This window comes from Monopterus albus, unplaced genomic scaffold (genome assembly GCF_001952655.1).
Source record: "Monopterus albus unplaced genomic scaffold, M_albus_1.0 scaffold158.1, whole genome shotgun sequence".
Taxonomy (NCBI): domain Eukaryota; kingdom Metazoa; phylum Chordata; class Actinopteri; order Synbranchiformes; family Synbranchidae; genus Monopterus; species Monopterus albus.
This window is the reverse complement of record NW_018128038.1, coordinates 691,152-708,551: the sequence shown is the minus strand read 5'-3', so window position 1 is coordinate 708,551 and position 17,400 is coordinate 691,152. Positions and strand designations below refer to the sequence as shown.

The 17,400-nt window shown below is 38.9% G+C and overlaps 2 protein-coding genes across 4 annotated transcripts in view; one reads left to right on the top strand and one right to left on the bottom strand.

The window, feature by feature from the left end:
• The first annotated feature begins 3,018 nt into the window (after positions 1 to 3,018).
• spag8 (sperm associated antigen 8) lies at positions 3,019 to 7,516 on the top strand. Of its 3 annotated transcripts, none has more exons than XM_020615125.1 (7): positions 3,019 to 3,224; positions 4,444 to 4,603; positions 4,797 to 4,842; positions 5,396 to 5,510; positions 5,952 to 6,026; positions 6,666 to 6,728; positions 7,249 to 7,516. In XM_020615125.1, exons 1-7 carry the CDS (start codon positions 3,156 to 3,158, stop codon positions 7,354 to 7,356), a joined length of 636 nt encoding a protein of 211 aa, XP_020470781.1. In that variant the 5' UTR covers positions 3,019 to 3,155; the 3' UTR covers positions 7,357 to 7,516. The 3 variants fall into 3 exon arrangements, with proteins under 3 accessions (XP_020470781.1, XP_020470780.1, XP_020470782.1); XM_020615124.1 differs by having other exon boundaries at positions 5,396 to 5,521; positions 5,933 to 6,026; XM_020615126.1 differs by lacking the exon at positions 5,952 to 6,026.
• Positions 7,517 to 9,979: 2,463 nt separating this feature from the next.
• The window catches only part of npr2 (natriuretic peptide receptor 2), a 58,196-nt gene continuing 50,775 nt past the window's right edge, over positions 9,980 to 17,400 (bottom strand). The window contains exons 17-22 of the mRNA XM_020615123.1: positions 16,904 to 17,027; positions 15,004 to 15,072; positions 14,730 to 14,904; positions 12,766 to 12,864; positions 11,160 to 11,251; positions 9,980 to 10,505 (exon numbers count right to left, since the gene is read on the bottom strand). Coding sequence (XP_020470779.1) covers positions 10,443 to 10,505; positions 11,160 to 11,251; positions 12,766 to 12,864; positions 14,730 to 14,904; positions 15,004 to 15,072; positions 16,904 to 17,027 — 622 coding nt within the window. The 3' untranslated portion in view covers positions 9,980 to 10,442. The remainder of the gene's footprint in view (positions 10,506 to 11,159; positions 11,252 to 12,765; positions 12,865 to 14,729; positions 14,905 to 15,003; positions 15,073 to 16,903; positions 17,028 to 17,400) is intronic.

Sequence of the window (17,400 nt, the reverse complement as noted above, 5' to 3'; positions counted from 1 at the left end):
ACCATCGGTCTAATGAATCGGATTCAAAGTTTGTTTGTTTTTTTATACACACTTTAACTTGGATGTTTGCTTCTTTATTCTCATATATGTGCATTATTTTAGCATTGCTGAGAAATGCTTGATATTTGAAATACACTTCACATGTTAAATTGTTGCCTTCTTATGTAAACCATTTCAACAGCATTTTGTACAGACATTCATGGTTACCAGATGATGCAGCCTAATGATCGGGTTGAACCCCAGATTTTTCCTCTAGCACCACCTTGAGGTTGACAGTTGTGGTTCTCAAGTGAAATTTGCTCAACAGCTTTTAGATGGGTGGATTTTCATGAAATGTGTTATGAGCATTAACATGCCATTAAGGATTTCATTAGTAATAATATTAACATGTTAACACAGTAAGTGAAGATGTTAGAATTACTGCTAAACATCAATAGGTTAGAACTGTTACCACACAATTAGCTTTAAGTTAAAACCATCATAGACCCACTATGGCGGTGTAAAAAAAAGCTGCTTTATCAGCAAGAGTCTGATAGCATAATGAAGTCTATTCTCTGCTTCTCAGTTTTAAGTGCAGATGGTGGCATGTGGGAGGCAGACATATGAAAAATGCTTCTTTTTGTACTGTACTGCTTTGTGTTTTGTCTATTGTGTCCTTGGGAAAAATAAATATACAACTGAAAACATTTTCTTCCAGAAATGTTTGGTGACTACCTCACCCCATCCAGCAGCATGCTTTTTTGCAGCACGTGGTACAGCACACATTATCATATTTCACTATGGGTGGACACCTATTAGTCTGTGTGGCATGACACGGCACAGTTTGACAGTTTAGCGTCTGTAAAACATTGATTAGATTTCTGACTGTGCTTCATGCTGAGGTGGTAGACTGTTCCAGACACTCTGGCTTGCTGACAGCGAAAACTCTTCTGCTGTTTCTCAGCAACAGACTCACTGGTTTGTCTCATATTCACAGTAACAAGCAGCAAACATTAAATTTTGAAGGATTTGCATTGATATGAATAAATGCTGTGTAATTTTCAACAATTCAACAAGGTTAATGCACAAATACATTCGTAAATGACTTAAGTTTGCCCCAGTGATTGTGTTCCTTGGTTTGGCAGCAAATTCCATTCAGTTTCAGCATACAAAAAGAACTACAGCACAGACTGAGTTTCTGCTAGAGACAGGCAGATTACAGGTGAAGGGAAAACAGAACAGTCTGGTTCAGTGCATCTTCTGAAAAGTGAACAGCTGTTTGTAATATGCCTATAAATATGGCCTGTTTAAGGCTGTTTTCACACTTGGTCCCTTTCAGTCCTGAAAGTGAACCGACCCCTCTGGAGGTGGTCTTGGTCCCTTTCAGTCCTGAAAGTGAACTGACCCCTCTGGTGGTTTCAGTTCAGTTCGTCTCAAGTGTGACCACAAAGCACTCCTGGCTTGCTTCTAGTCTCTTGCACGCAAGGGCAGAAACACCAGCAATCCGTCAAAATGTCAGAGAAATGCCCATCACACAGAAAGGCTGTTTTCCCATGGACTAGCTTGCAGATTCAGGTATGTTATGCATCTATGCAGCCTCAAGCCCACACACAGAGTCAACTAAATTATACAATTATTGGTCAGTGATTTTTAAAATTGAAAACTGCAGTTTATCAACGGTGTTTTGTCTCTGCCCCCCCATTAAAAATATTTGGAGACTGTCAGATTTCAATTGTAATTTAAATGGGTTGTTACCTCAACAATGGAAACAAATATTTTGACTGGATTTAAAGGCACTTAATCAGGTGATGAAATTAACGGTGTTTAATCTTTGTTCACTTTAATTGTGCCACGAGGGACAATACTTTTACCCACTGCTGTCTCCTGCAAGTCATAGGATGTGCTTTGGTGCTCACCTGAAAGTAGTGAGGAAGATCATCACTTACATACAGAAATATTAAACCCTAAAATCACAAGTCCAACAACAAGAAAGGTGAAAAATTAAAGTGCTGCGACACTATACAGCACAAGCAGCAATGACACTAAACATATGTGACAAATAAAGCCCTGCACTCAAAATGCAACTTTTACTAAAGTTGCAAAGTCTTAGCATTAGACACTTACTGCTAAAAGTGCTCATTATGTAGAATGGAAGATTTTACATTAATTTGCAACTAATTATTGATAATTACTGATGCAATTTTGCATACATTACATTTAAAAAGCCCATGGCTGCTCATTTCCAGACACTTAATGTTTAAGCTTGGGTACCTCTAGATTAGTTTTGCACCCCTCATAAATCTAAATAGTCTGTAATTACTTCAGAACAATAAAACCAGAGAGCCCCTTTCTAAAAATGAAGATAGTTCATGAACATGCACACCTCCTGCTGCAGGTGTTGCATCAAAAGTGGACAGCATGAGGAACCACAATAGAATTAATTTGAATTTCTCCTCCACAGATAGGTAAACAATGGTATATGTACCCATGAAGAGATGTGTAACACTCCAAGAAGGTAACTGAGAAACCCCATATTTTAACTGGCCTAATGCAGACATGATAACTTCTCTAGCCTTACAATAATTCTCTAATGTTACAGAAACAAGGTATTAACATATATGCAATCTCTTTAAACAAATCTCTCTCTCTCTCTCTCTCTTTCTCTAAAAAAAAGTCTTGTGAACAAGAGTTTGAGACTTGTATAAACTCAAGTTGTTTTTGCATAAAGTATTAGAATATATATGCACTCTTTTTTTACCTTTTAGGTCACATGTAAAAACGCTGTTTAACACCTTTGGTACAACTTAATTTTTCATTTCTCCTTTTATTTACAGTATTGTGGTTCATTTAAATGTGAGCAGCTGCTGTAGTTTGTACTCCACCATGTCCAGTTATCTTTTGTAGGCTACTATTTTTTAAATTCACATTTATGCAGCATTTTGTTTTTCTTATGTACTTTAAACACACGGCTTGGTTTTGCTCATAACATTGACATGCCTTGTTTGTAAATTTATGATTCAATAAAGCGTTAGTGTCCGTTGTCATGGCGACACTTCCGTCAACACCTCCTGTTAGATAGACTGGCATTTAATTCATACAAGGAGGATAGAGTTATGTAGTTACACTCGCCTTGGTGATACTTTTTAACGTTACTGGCCACTTATCTTGTTGGTACAATGAACGAACAACCAGCCACACGGGAAAACAAAGTTGGAAAATGTCAGTTGCAGACTTGGGTAGAAGAGGTGAGTGCAATTTAATGCGAAGTCAGCCACGTTAACGTTAGCTAGCAGCCAAGCCTCACACATGATGGGGCGTCGAAGCGTAAATAAATGAAAAACATAGTAGCATATATATTTTAAGCTAGGCTGCAGCTGACACTACAACACGTTTTTACAGTGGAAGTTGAAGAGATTTGTTTACTTCATATTGGCTAGCCCTCCACAGCAGACATTTCGGTAGCTTTAGGAAGCTGATGGAACTGAGCCATTGCTGTAGCAAGAATGGAGTTCATTTCACCTGTGCTTTTTCCAACAAGTCAAAACGTAGGCATTTTTTCAAGGTAGACGTCATAGCAAGAAAACACAGGTGTAGCAAGTGTGTAATCAGTGAGCTAGCATGCAGGGCACTTATCCTTTACAGTCACGTGGGGAATTCACTCATGATTAATGCAATATTAGTCACACCTGTGTTGGACAAGTCAAAAGTAGCTCCAGTGCCTCTGTCAAAGGTTTGTTTGCTTTGAGAGCTGTTACCAAAACGGTGATCTGTATCTAAGTATGAGGTCACTTATTAGGTTAGTCAGTCGTATTCAATGAGCACTTTTTTCTTACTTACAATATCAGTATTACCTCACACTGGACCAAAGGATTATATACTGTTCAAATGTCAAAATATTTATTGTGATATATTATTTAATGCCCCCCCAACCAGTCACTTGATTAATCCATACATCATTTCAGTTTAAACCTAAACAAAAACTGATTCAGAAGAACATGAGTTGTATATGAAAATAGAATAGAATAGAATAGCTTTATTTGTCATTGTACATTGTACAACAAAATTTAAGATGCAATCCTACTGTGCATAAATTTTAAAAGAGCTACAATAGTTTTAAAAACCTAAAAGACTATAAATATATAAATATAAATACTGATTGTCTAAAACATCCTAATACACACACACACACCCCAACACATTTCCACATTTCTGTGGGACTGTTGCACGATTCCAATATATCAACACATCACAGTGGTTATGTTGTGGAAAGTATCAGGGATAAAAACTGTTTTTATGTCTACTTGTCTGTGTTTTGATTGCTCTATATCATTGTCTAGAAGGTAGCGGTTCAAATACAAACAGGATATTGGCCAAAAAACAAGACATATTCTATCTTAAACTGAGGTCTACAATCAAAAAATTTATATAGTAACATGTTTCAACCCTGTATGTTCATTTTTGCAGAGGGCTGTTGCAGCTGTTGACAACAAGGAAATAAAAACACAAAACTGGAGACATGGACACCGAGGGATTCTCACCATGGACCAGGAATCTAAAATGGAGGCTGTCTCCACATTGAAAGAAGCTTACGGCCCTCCCAAGATTCCCGGGGTCAGGTTGCATGGTATGTGTCTTTGTCAGTCTTTGCCATGTCATGCCATTATTACCCATGTATAAAGTAGACAAAAATATTTTATTCAGGTGGAGGTGTGTAGAATACCAGCATTCCACAGCTACTGTCATTTCTTTAGTAAAACCTTTACATGATTTGCTATGCAGGCTCACTTTATGTCTTCTTTTATTTTTCTGTGATTCAGGCCTCAGAGTTGAGCTTTTGAAAAAACATATCACCCAGATGATAAGGTAAATCAGCTATGAACAAGCCTTTTAATGCCAAATAAATTCCCGCGGAAGCGATTTATTTATCAAAGCAGAACACTGTGGAACCACGTCTGGAGGAGAACATGTTGGAGCAAAGTGATAGTTACACGTCTGGTTTTGTTTTATAGCCCAATCACAGCTGCCATACCTTTCAAATCAGATTTCATTATGTTATTTTACATGGAGGCCAGTCATCCTAATGCAATTTATAGAGTTGATCTCTACAGATGTGGTTATTAACATCTTGCACAAGTTAGCCACTCATAAACAATACAACGCATCATGTCCAGCAGTAGACAGTGTCTCAACGTTCAGTCCTGAGCCGTACGTTATATTTCCTGGACAACAATGCTTGATTTATACCGGGTTCCTGTACAGCAAAAAGATTAGAGGGTTTTTTTTAGACTGATTGGTTGTTATGTTAAACAAATTGTCATTCTGAATATATTCACAAACTATACCTAACTGTACCATAAAGCCACTACTACTGCTTGGTCCTACAATTACTGAGGCTGATATCTTCCTGTTCTCACAGTGAGCAGCTCCATGCTGAACTGAACCCACCAACTCCCAAAACTGACTTCTGTTCCACAACCCAGAAGGATTTCTGTGTCGAGGGATTTGTGCCTCTTACCCCCAAAACAACACAAGTATGTGCACAGTATGTACTGTATATAGTATACTCTATTCTGAATGTGTATAACTAAGTCTGCACATTGATCAGCAGGAATCAGGTCAAATCACCTATGTTGAATCTAATCTTCGATATGTGGATGATTTGTAAAGGTGTGTGTTTTCATCTATTTTACATATACATGGCTGGATATGACACTAACAAAATATCTTTGTTGAAATTTGACCAGGCATTTTTCCTCCTGTCATTTTGAATTATAAATAAGAACCATTAGCCAGTAAGAATGACAAATGCAGCTTGATTCCATATTATACTATTGCAATTAGAATCAGCAGGTCAGTTAGATTCCTTAACCTCATTAAAAAGATAAGTAGGTAAATGGGTTTCTGACTCTGTTAAGTTTTGAAATGGTTAATCCATAGGCTTTTCTCATGGCAGACATTTTGATCTTGGTCAGGAAAGGCATAGCTATAACTCACAGTTACTGATGACAACAACACTACATTTAGATGCGTCAGCATCAATACCAGAGGTAAGCAAACACTTTCAGTTTGGTCTGGCTGTATTTGAGCTTTAGTGGTGGAAAGCAGCTAAGTACATTTACTCAAGTACTGTACTTAAGTACAATTTTGAGGTATCTGTACTTGAGTATTTTCATTGTTTGCTACTTCATACTTCAATTTCACTACATTTTAGAGGCAAATATTGTACTTTCTACTCCACTGTAGAGTTAATACTGGGTCATTTTCAAAGTAAAAATGCCCAACTCCTTCCAGCTCTTTAAATATGGAAATTAGCTTGATTTTTCTGTTTCAGATCAGTGTAAATTGAAGATCTACTAGTAGATTAATAAGGAACACAGGGAGTCCTCTGACCACTGCAGACCCCTCACACTCTGTACACAAACTGTTTGAGCTCCTCCCCTCTGGACGGCGCTACAGGTCACTGTACGCCAAAACAACAAGACACAAGGACAGTTTCACTGAGCCACTGTACCAGAGTCCTCATGTGTCCAACACACCTAGCCAATAAAGCTGAATCTGAGTAAAGAAAACAATACTGTACTTACATTTTACACCTATGATGGTCTTAAATACTTTGGTAACACTGCTTCAGACCCAGAGTGTCATCCCTGTGCCATGACCTAGTCTTCCTATTGTCTCATTTCTAGGTTCATGATTATAAAACTGACCAGGCCATCACATTTTGGAGTGAAAACTACCAGCGTATACAAGTATGTGTAATTGCTTTTTTGGTCAATGTCATGTTTACTGCTGTCATATTTTTGTTTGGGTTACCACTAAAACAGTGTTAAATAATCTTAGTTCCTTTTATGTGATTTATTTCTGAAACAAAGGTAAGTATAGTATATACTGTATATCAGACTAATTTTCTCTCTAATGTTGTACATGGTTGTTGCTTGCTGTGTCTGAGCAAGTTTGCTGTTTTTCTCTTTAAACATAACATCAGCCACAAATGGTACCATATAACATGTTGAAGAGAATGCAACAGCAGCAGCTCTCAGCAGAGTTGCACTTATCCACCAAGGTCAAGAGGAACATGATTATAGACTCAGTATTCATAGCTCATTGCCCCACTTTCTCCTCTCTGCTCTGTGCCAGTGTCCATCTTTTTAATTTTGTGTCACATTCATCAGTCCTTACCTCACTTACTGAACACACAGCATGTACAGTAAGATTGAGGAACTGACTGATCATGGATTGACATTATTCTTGTGCTGTTTTGTGTCACAGGGTGCAACCGCCATACAGACCCTGAAAGCACCTTTCAGGAAGTCAGCCCGGTACAGCACCCCCATTTGTGAGCGGCTGGATGAAATCGAGCTCCCACCTGACAACTGAGACACCATGTCATCACTTTATTACTAGTTAATATTGACATGGTAATCCACTCTAAATGTTAGTGTTATTTTCTGTAGCGGAGAACAGTGCAGTCTGTGTAATGGCAGCATTTAAGCCTGTGCTATCCACACTATAAATAAAGGTGGTTTTTGTAAAACAGGAGGCCTGTTTAAGGCACAGTTATTACCTGGAAAACATATAAATCTGTAGAAAAACATGCAGCCGACGTCATGCTGACTAAACACAGACAGTAAGACACTGACATTTGGAAGCACACTTTGCTCCTCCACCTAGTAAATATCTTTCTATTGTCATGGAACAAAATAACATGAAAACCTATCAGGTTGCAGAAAACCGCACAAAGGACCTCTCTGCCTTTATGAAGACACATGCTCACAGGCCCACGGCACGCTGATGTGAAACACAATACATTGCTGGGAATCGTGCGATCTGTATATGCGTTCTGTCAATACATTGCAGTAGCTCTCATGGAATGATACAGGAAAAATTTGCCTGTGAAACACAAGGCCTCAGAGCAAATTTGTACTTAACATTTCAAATGAAATGTAATACAGCAATTTTCATTTTTTCTCAATAATTTAATTGGTGTCTCTTGGTTGTTTATGTCTGAATCATTTAGCAAAAAATCTGCCATAAAACAAAATGTCAAGGGGAAGCTATGTCATACTTTATATAATGTATGGTGTGCATTTCCCTGATCTGAACCCTCAGATGACCCTTGAACACTTGTTCACCAACAAGCCAAAAGACGTTTTTCATAAATGTCACAGTTAGGACTGCTGTTTAAGTAGCATTTAAGTGATTATATGTCAGTGTCCTAATGGTCAGTTTGTTCCTATCATATTACCAATTTATTCCAGTCACAGAACTAAGCATTCAGTTTTCCAAAAATTAAAAACCTTCTGGATTTGAAAATCCAAAGGTTTAACAACAACCACAGCTGCTGTGAATTCTGGTACAGGTATGTCCAGAATCCTCAAGGCCCTTCTGACCATCTAGATTAAAAAAACCTGTCTGTCCACTGCATAATAAAACCTGGTTTCCCAGTGTTCTAATCCTAGCAGACATGGTGGCCAGAAATGACATATGTTTACTACATGAACCAAAACCAAAAGGTTATATAATCCATTATATTTGTCTGTATTGGTTTACATTTTTCTTGTATTGTACAAAAGGAATTTTTGGATTAGAAAATATAGTTGCAGCTTGGCAAACTAGTTAGAAATTTTCCTGTGCTGCAGATGGTCTGAAAATACCCTCAAAATAGTGGCTGTGATTTGAATGTAGTGCTGAGATACAAGCTGGATCTCAGTCCTAACACTTAAAATACAGCCTTTTAAATGCTGTCAAAGACAGCAATGAATAAATTAACAGAAGTCATACTGCACTGGCTAAACACAGCTTATAACATTTTGCTGTCATTAACCTCCATCACTGTACTTGGACTATTCATCTTCATCATCTATATGCAAATTAACACGGGCTCCAGAGGCATTAAAACCATCAAACAGTTTACGATGTCTTAGTTTGCCATGATTTTGAGAATTATTTGACCCATGCACTTCTGTGCAGTCTGCTTACAGCCTTTGTACTTCAAGGTCTGGGTTGTATAAAAAAGGCAGAAAATAACACATGCAAGGATGGCAAACAGCCTGGTCAGTTGAGACACGTTATCAGGTCAGCGTGGGGCTCAGTACAGACTTCACTCTGCTGGCTGTGGCTCTAACAGGCATTGGTGGTGTGTCACTGTGAGAAAGTGGGTGGTAATTACAGCCGTGCAGGAGGAGAAGATGTTCTCCTGCAGAGATGAAAACACACAAACGCACATACACTAGCAGACATAGCCACACACAGCGCCCATGCTCCCATACCACCACTGATAATGAGCATCTAATGAGCGGCAGCGCCATTACAGCAAACACACAGCTGCCGCCTGCCGACTCGCTTTTCTCTACTTCTTCCCTTATCTGTCCACAACCGCGTGCAATTAATTAGGCAGCAAATACTTGATGCTTTGTTTTACTAAGGAACACTTGCCGTATTCTAAATTGATAATTACATAATACTTATAATAATAGCCAAATCATGGAATTTAAGTGACAACGCTAATGTACATTGGAAAAACCATAACTGTCACTAGTTGCAAAGGTAAAAGCACAGAGCTCACATTTAATATAGATAATAAAAAAAATTTCCAATTTGCAGTTTAATTTCACAGGTTGCACTGAGGAGAGTGCACCTGTGTTCTGAACTCCCTGCTACACTTATGCATTAGCTCTGTGAATACTTTCTGCCTTTAAACATACAAGCGGGACAGCACAAGGTCATTTATAAATTCTTTCTGGGTTAAACTTGGATGAAAACATTTGGCTGAGTATTGTCAGGAGGATATGGCCCAGATACATGAACAGTGTGATAGTGAATCTAAAGCTAATGCATAAATCCTAAAAAGAACAGACTCATTAGCGTTCATTTCTGCCTTTCTCATATTACTCTCCTTGAAAATATCAATAACTATCCACACTTCAGAAGTATAAAAATAGTGCCTGGTCCAGAGATGGACCAGTGTGTGATAAAGTGTTTTACTCAGTTTATTGAACAAAATATCTTACAGTATTTTGGATATACATATATACATATTATTTTGTACTGTGTAACACGGTTGATGAACCCCTGCAGTGATTGCAATGCTGTGCCTTTAAACTTCAATGAATGTTTCAAGGAAATATTAATACAATCATTAACTTCCAAACACATACAAATTTTAATATAGAAAGCACAAAAAATAAGAATTTATCAGTGAAAAGTACTCACTCTCTGCACAGAAAGGTTCTTCATACAAAAAGAAACGTTGACTTTTTTTAAACTCTTTTTTTTGCAGTTGTAGTATTCAGGTAATAAATATACCTGGAACGCCCTCGTTTTTTGTCATATGGTGCCATTCACTTTTCCTCTGCACGGAAATCACCAATATGGACTTATTCTAGAACAAATAAAGTAGTGGCTTGGCCACCAGAGCTTCTGCTGTCGTCTCCGCTGCTGCTACCACATTATCAGCAGGCCTCTCAGATAACATACACGTCAGTCTTCTCCCCAAGAAGCCAGTATGTTCTCATTTTGCCTTTGCCCTGGAAAAACACAGAAATCAATAGGTCCATCAATGGAGATGAAGCTGGGGGTGGGCAATATCCTCTATTAGGCTGCCCTTCATTTAAGGGTAACCCTGATGGTTACCGCAGTTCAGCTTCCACCTCCATGTTTCATATCACCGTTGTCAGGTGAAAACCTTATTTCTCTAAGATTAAAATCTGTCTAATTGGAACACTGAAACAATTATTCCCTTAAGTGATTAGCTGGTTGACAGAACACCAATTGATTATTAACATTCTCTGATTCCAGCTGATCACATGCCAGGATGAACTGCATATCCTTGGGGGTTTGGACCACCGATCAAATAAAACAAATCACTTCAGACTATGGGATATTGTAAATTTTCTTTTACAGTGTTCTGTCATTTTATAACGCCTTGTAGCCAGTGTTTTAGAAACACTTACTTTCCTGAGAAATGTTCAACTACAACCTTTAAAAGATCACATATTACATTTTTTCATTTAAATCTTCAGTTATATACGCTGTAATCTTTACAATAAGGAATAAAGTCGAAGGCCAAAAGCCTTGCTCATGTGGATGTTTCTGCAGTGCGAGCAGCTTTATTCAGGGGTCAGAACCAAAAGCAGGACAGCTTTTGTTAGCACAATGTCAAGCAAAAGAAGGGTTCTTACCTTCATTTCCACATCTCCTCGTAGCTGGAGATTAAAGTAACCAAACTCATCCAGCACTTCTTTGGTGGCTGAGGATACGTGGATTTTCAAGGCTGGAGAACACATCAAGAGTGGATAACAAAGTGAATGGCACATCCAACATTATCTGAATTATCACTGCACTACTTTTATGTCAGGCCTCAGGACATGCACTAGATGAAATAACTGAGGCACGAGACGAAGATTTAGCATTCAGTCCTGTCCGGCATCAGCAGCTGAAATGCTAACTGTGATGAAATTTGGGATTGTTTTGTCCAGTTGATGCACAAGATGCTGAGATGTGAGACATGATTCCTGCCCGTGAAGCTTCAGGCTGCACCGTATATTGCTGGGTAAAGGCCTTTAGCTGTAAGTGCTATTAATTATTTACCAGTGGAGGCACAATGCAGGAAGCAACTCAGTACTTAATCAATACAGCTGATGATCTATTCGCAAAATATCCAACCACAGTTTTGCAACACTAGTTCCTGTCACTGCCAGTTAAGAACAGAAATGTCAGTGCAGAAAGTATTAGACTCAGGACGTCAATACACCTTACATTCAGCTTATAAATTATATTTTTACTGAGGAATGTGTCCATCCAGACAAATTAGCAGGTACTTGTTTACACTTATTTCAGCAAAGGCAGAGTGTGTTCTGTGTACTGACAGTGGACAAGATGTAATAAATTCTTCAAATAAGCACTTATTTATTGTTATTAGGATCCCCATTAATTGTTACCTGGCAACAATTACTGATCACTGTGGCCCATTTTCAAAAATACAGCATCATTAACAGTTACCCAGTGTTCAAGTATAGTCAGGTAATCTTACTGTACAGGTGTGACTCTCACTGAAACAGGCTTACCCTTAGATCCAACAAAGAAAGGCTACATCTGGCAATATTCTACATTTTTCCTACTGTCCACTAATACAATGAAACTAACAATGCAGTGATCTGCTAACAAGTACTGTGTATATCCAAAACCTGATCTGAATCTCATTCCTCTGTGCCACAGAGCTCCACTGGTGTCCAGAAACTGTTAACACCACATTACTGAGTCACACTGTTACACCGAGTGACATGTTCCTTCACTGCCATGAACGTGCACACTGTAATTTATTTTCAATCACAAACACCCACATGCACCATCCTGCTGTCAGAAAAACTAGAGCGCCAAATGTGGATTAATCCGAAGATGAAAATAGTCCCAAAAAAGAACTATTTAGTCCCATTTGAGCCCTGTTTGCTACAAACTAGTGCCCAGCTGCTTTAAGAAAATAGTGGGCTTATTAGAGAAATGAAACCAGAGGAGGAAGGATCTTTCCAACAGTAACACAAAAGAGAATGCCAATTAAGTAAAATGACAACTGCGAGACACTATATGCTGCATAGTCTGAAAGACAACAAAAGCTAAAGTCCTTCTAAACACCAAAAAACAGTAAATAATGAGGACAATGCCACTCCTTCTAAACACCAAAAAACAGTAAATGAGGACAATGCCATACATTTGTGTAAAGCATGTTCTCCCTATTGAAAAATGTCATAAAATCCAAAAGAACAAAACCCCAGTGACAGTGATACTCACCCTCTCCATTGGACTCCATACGAGATGCTGTATTTACGGTATCTCCAAACAAACAGTATCTTGGCATTTTCAAACCAACCACGCCGGCACAGACTGGACCTAGAGAATACAAGCTAAAGACAGTCAGATTTTACAGTGGAAGCAATAATATCTGGAATGCAGGGAGATACTGTCATTATCACACAAACCGCATCAGGGACAGTGTTTTTAAACAGCATGACAGAGGTGTGAGGGAATTCAAATTGTGTTTAGAATGCTTTAAATGACTCTGACAATGCTAAGTACCTGCCTACGCCCGGTGGTCCATTTCTGCTGCATGTCAAGTGTCTGAATAAGAGCATAAACAGTGTCGCCATGAGCCGATACAGTATAAATACTGTCAGACGCCTCTCGTAAAGTACACCCGTGTGCAGAAGTGTCGCAGACAGATTAAGATAAAACGTTCTGAGTGTTTGGTATCCAGAGGTGGGAATTTACAAATCACCAGTACCCTGCAGTACATGTACACTTACAGTGCAGTAGCTGTCAGTTCATCAGGTGCACCCGGAGGTTAATAGCACAATCCCGTAAGAAATCCTAATTTCATGTAGGTTTTGTTTTATACAGAAGTGTTGACTTCACAGTCAGTTTGGAGGCTGTAGTTTGTGGTGTCGTTGAACTGTACTGTATTATACTGAGATGTGTTGCTAATATTTTGTCTGCCGTTATGGCCTCATCAATATAATCTCAGTGCAGAGTATATAGAGTATGTACTGCTTACTACAGCCTAGTAAGTGGACCTTGAGTCAGGCAAAATTACTTTTCCCTCAGTAGGATCAATATGTCTTTTTGAGCCCCTTTTAACTTTGATTCCTTATTACTGTGATGTTGGACATTTACTCAAGCACATTAATTGTGGGTCAAAATCCTGGGAAGTGTGTTCATGCACAGACCATCATGTACTCTAATGCCCTGGAACCACAGTTAAATCATACACATGTTCATCCCTGACGTGCCAGCTGTTTACGAGTCACTAAGTTCTAATTGTAAAATGATTTGTCACAGTGATAAGCATGGACGATCATTCACCAGTTAATAAAAATATAACATTACTCTGATTGATTATAAGATTTCGGCGCAGGTGATTAGAAATCTGAACCTGAACATGGCTGACTAGTTTTATTGGATGGAAAGGAAGCAAAAATAATTTATTCTACATTTACAAGCGCTCTGTTTATCTAGTTCAAGAGCACATTAGTTGTCATACTACGCAAACTGTAATTATGATTTATCTAAGAGGAGACAGATAACTGTGTTTTAGTTAGTCTGAGTTTGTTATGAAACATTATTGCTCTTATTTGCAGAACCTTTGTTACCATTATGACAGTAGATCAGATCAAAACCACAGTAAGGGGGAAATAGAGGGACATATGTATAGAAAATACTGATGCTGCTTTGATCAATGTTCCCACAGAATACATGCAAAAATGCATACATCCCGCTAACTCCTCATAGTAGGAGCAGGAAGTGAATAAGTTTTAATCAAGTGGTGGGATTCAGACCTCTGAGTCACTGTCCACATCTCCATTCAGTTCAATAATTCAAAAAGGTCTGGTGTTGGGCTCATTAACTGTTTTCCCACCAGGAGCCAATCAATTGTTGATTGACAGACAGAACTAAGAACGGGATAGTCGACTTTGAGTATCAGCGTGAGAACAAAAGCTACATCAATGAAAAGCAGCAAGAGAAAAATGGTGTCAGTGGACCTCTTGTACTTACTTCTCAGTTCTTGTGAAAAATGTTCTCTCCCAACCTGAATGCAACCATCAGACTACTATTGAACACGCTCAGCAGATAATACCCTGCATCTAAAAGGATGGATGATGGACAGTTCCTATCATAAATGAATCAACCTGGGACCTTGGTGGTGCAGGTCTTGGTCATCTTGATGCAGAGATGCACAGCTCCACTGAGTTCAGCCTCACCTGTGTGTATACCTATCCTGAGTCTCAGCTGGTCGTTGGGTCTGTGTCGGATCTTAAATGTTTTGACCTGTTCCAACAATGCCAGCGACATTCCAGCAATCTCCCTGGCATGGAGTTTCCCATTCTGCACCGGCAGCCCTGACACCACCATGTAGGCGTCGCCGATGGTCTCCACCTGAGGGACCAGCCATAAGAGATCACAGCATCAGAGTGAAGTGAAAACCCAAATCTTATCATTTAACAAAATGATGTGACACTGATCAACCTGACTTACCTTATATACATCAAAGTTATCGATGATGGCATCAAAACAAGTGTATAGATCATTAAGCAATGTGACAACCTGGACAGAGAGACAGGAGAATTTTGATTATATGGACTCACTAGAGCAACAATATTGCAAAGAGGACATAAGAGCTGAAACATTTGTGCTCACAGCATGTACGTCAGCTGAGAGCATTGTGGATAAAACAATGTAACAGCCCAGACTGTAAATCCTACATTATACTCTGTGTTTTCTCTTGTTCAAAAGCCGCCAGACTGGGCCACCAGTGTCTGCAAAACCTCACAGTCACACACATTATGTCCGCTGGACCATTTCCTGCTCAGGCTAACTGACAAACACATTTACAAGAACACAGATCAACTCCACAGATGGAATATTAATGCACACAAATGAAATAATTATATTTATCAAGTAGTGTTATTTAATAGTTGTATGTGTGTGTGTGTATGTTTATTCAAAGAACAATTTATTTTATTTAGTCATGTTTATGTGTGTATTTGAAAGGAAACCCAAACAGTTTTTCACGAAGCTCAGACATCTTGTGCAGGACACTGAACAATGCTTAGTGAATGAGGACATTTAAGCTGCAATAGACTAGTGTCACTGTGTTTATACTGAACTCTCACAGCAACATTCTGCAATTTAAATGAGGACAAAAAGCTTCTCGGTCACTAAATCAAAACCAGGATGAGAAGCTGCTGTCCCTCAAAGACAACTGGCAAAATACAAAAACAACATGAAAACAGATCTGTATTTTTTATAGTAATACTGTAAATTAAAAAAAAACATGATGATCAAAAATCTATATGTACTCCTTGTGTCCCCTGTGAACAAATGCAATGTACACACACGTGCAAAAAAATTTAATTCTAAGCGGATGGAGCCAATCTCATGTGACACTGGGTGACACCCTGCACAGGTCACCAGTCTATCACAAGGCTAATACATAAAGACAGGCGACCAGTCACTCTCACATTTGCGCCAATGGGCAATTTAGAGTCACCAATCAACCCAAGCTGCATGTCTTTGGACTGCAGGAGAAAGGAGTACCTGGTGGAAACCCACACAGGCACAGGGAGAACATGCACACGCCAGGCAGAAAGGCGCCCAGTTTGCAAGAGGGTTCGACCTGGCAGCTGACTGGAGTATTTCTGTGGGAAAATGTTACTTCAGATCTTTAAGATGCTTTTCAGAAACCATGAACTTCAGAGCAGTAATCATTTGTTGGTGAATTGCAGTGGTGTAGTAACAGTTTTTCCCATTTTCCTTCTTTTGATTCAAATGTTTTATTATTTTTAATTCAACTATGTAGTAGCAATTAGCATTCACTACACTGAGCTACAGGGTAAGAAATGTCAGCATTGTTTTCAGATCAGCTTGAAAAATCCCAAACCTATCATTTAACACATCCCCTGCTGCTATGACAGAATGTCAACTGGATGAAAGGGTGTAATAAGTCTCTTCCCAATATTTACCTAGTCCAGGTTCGTATTCCTTTACTCTCAGTGATTAAATAAGTTGGCTACTTCGAACGAAAGGCTGTATAGTCTAACATCAGGCAGTCCTAAAGCTCCTTTGTCCCTTGGTGCACATCTTGCTCATTTTAATCCTGTTTTTTTTTTTTTTTAACTTCCCACAGAAAATCTCCAGCTGATTTATCATATTGTTCAAAAACACCATCAGGGACATTCTGAGGAAGCATCATTGAAAAATAATTTAATTATGATCCTATCACCATTTTTATGACATTTACTTCCCCCAGAGGGATCACTTTAATGTCTTCCACCTGTCCAGACTGCTTTTATGTTTGCCAGTAAAGATTCAAAGTGTAACAGCATTATCGCATCAGTGTTTCTGCTCATACAACTGCATACTGATGGTTGTATACCTGCAGCGGCGTACTCTCTGCAGACATGGATGTGAAGCCCACGATGTCGCTGAAGTAAATTGTGACACTGTCAAATGCCTCCGCCTGGACTGTCTCCCCTCGTTTTAGCTGTTCCGCTACTGAACTGCAAACAGAGAAAAAGACATGAGGCCAATACTGCCACTCCGTAAAGACAAGCTTGGAAAAATGAAGTGGCAAGGATCAGAGAACAGTCAAAGGATTGAGCTCAAACAAGCAACCGCAGGCCCTGTGAGGTGATGGGATGTTTGTTTTGTTGACATCATGTCAGGTTTAACTGAAAATCCTTGAAGATTTGTGTTTCTAAAATGCATTTACACAGTGATTGCAGGTTCAATTAAACCACACATTAGTTTTTCTCAGCTAATTCCGGTCATATTAATTTCCTCTTAATAAAACAACACCAAAGGTTCATCTCATTCACAAGCTCCTCTCAGGCTGTTTGGATGGCTTTCAAGCAGGGAAGCTTTTTCAGCAGG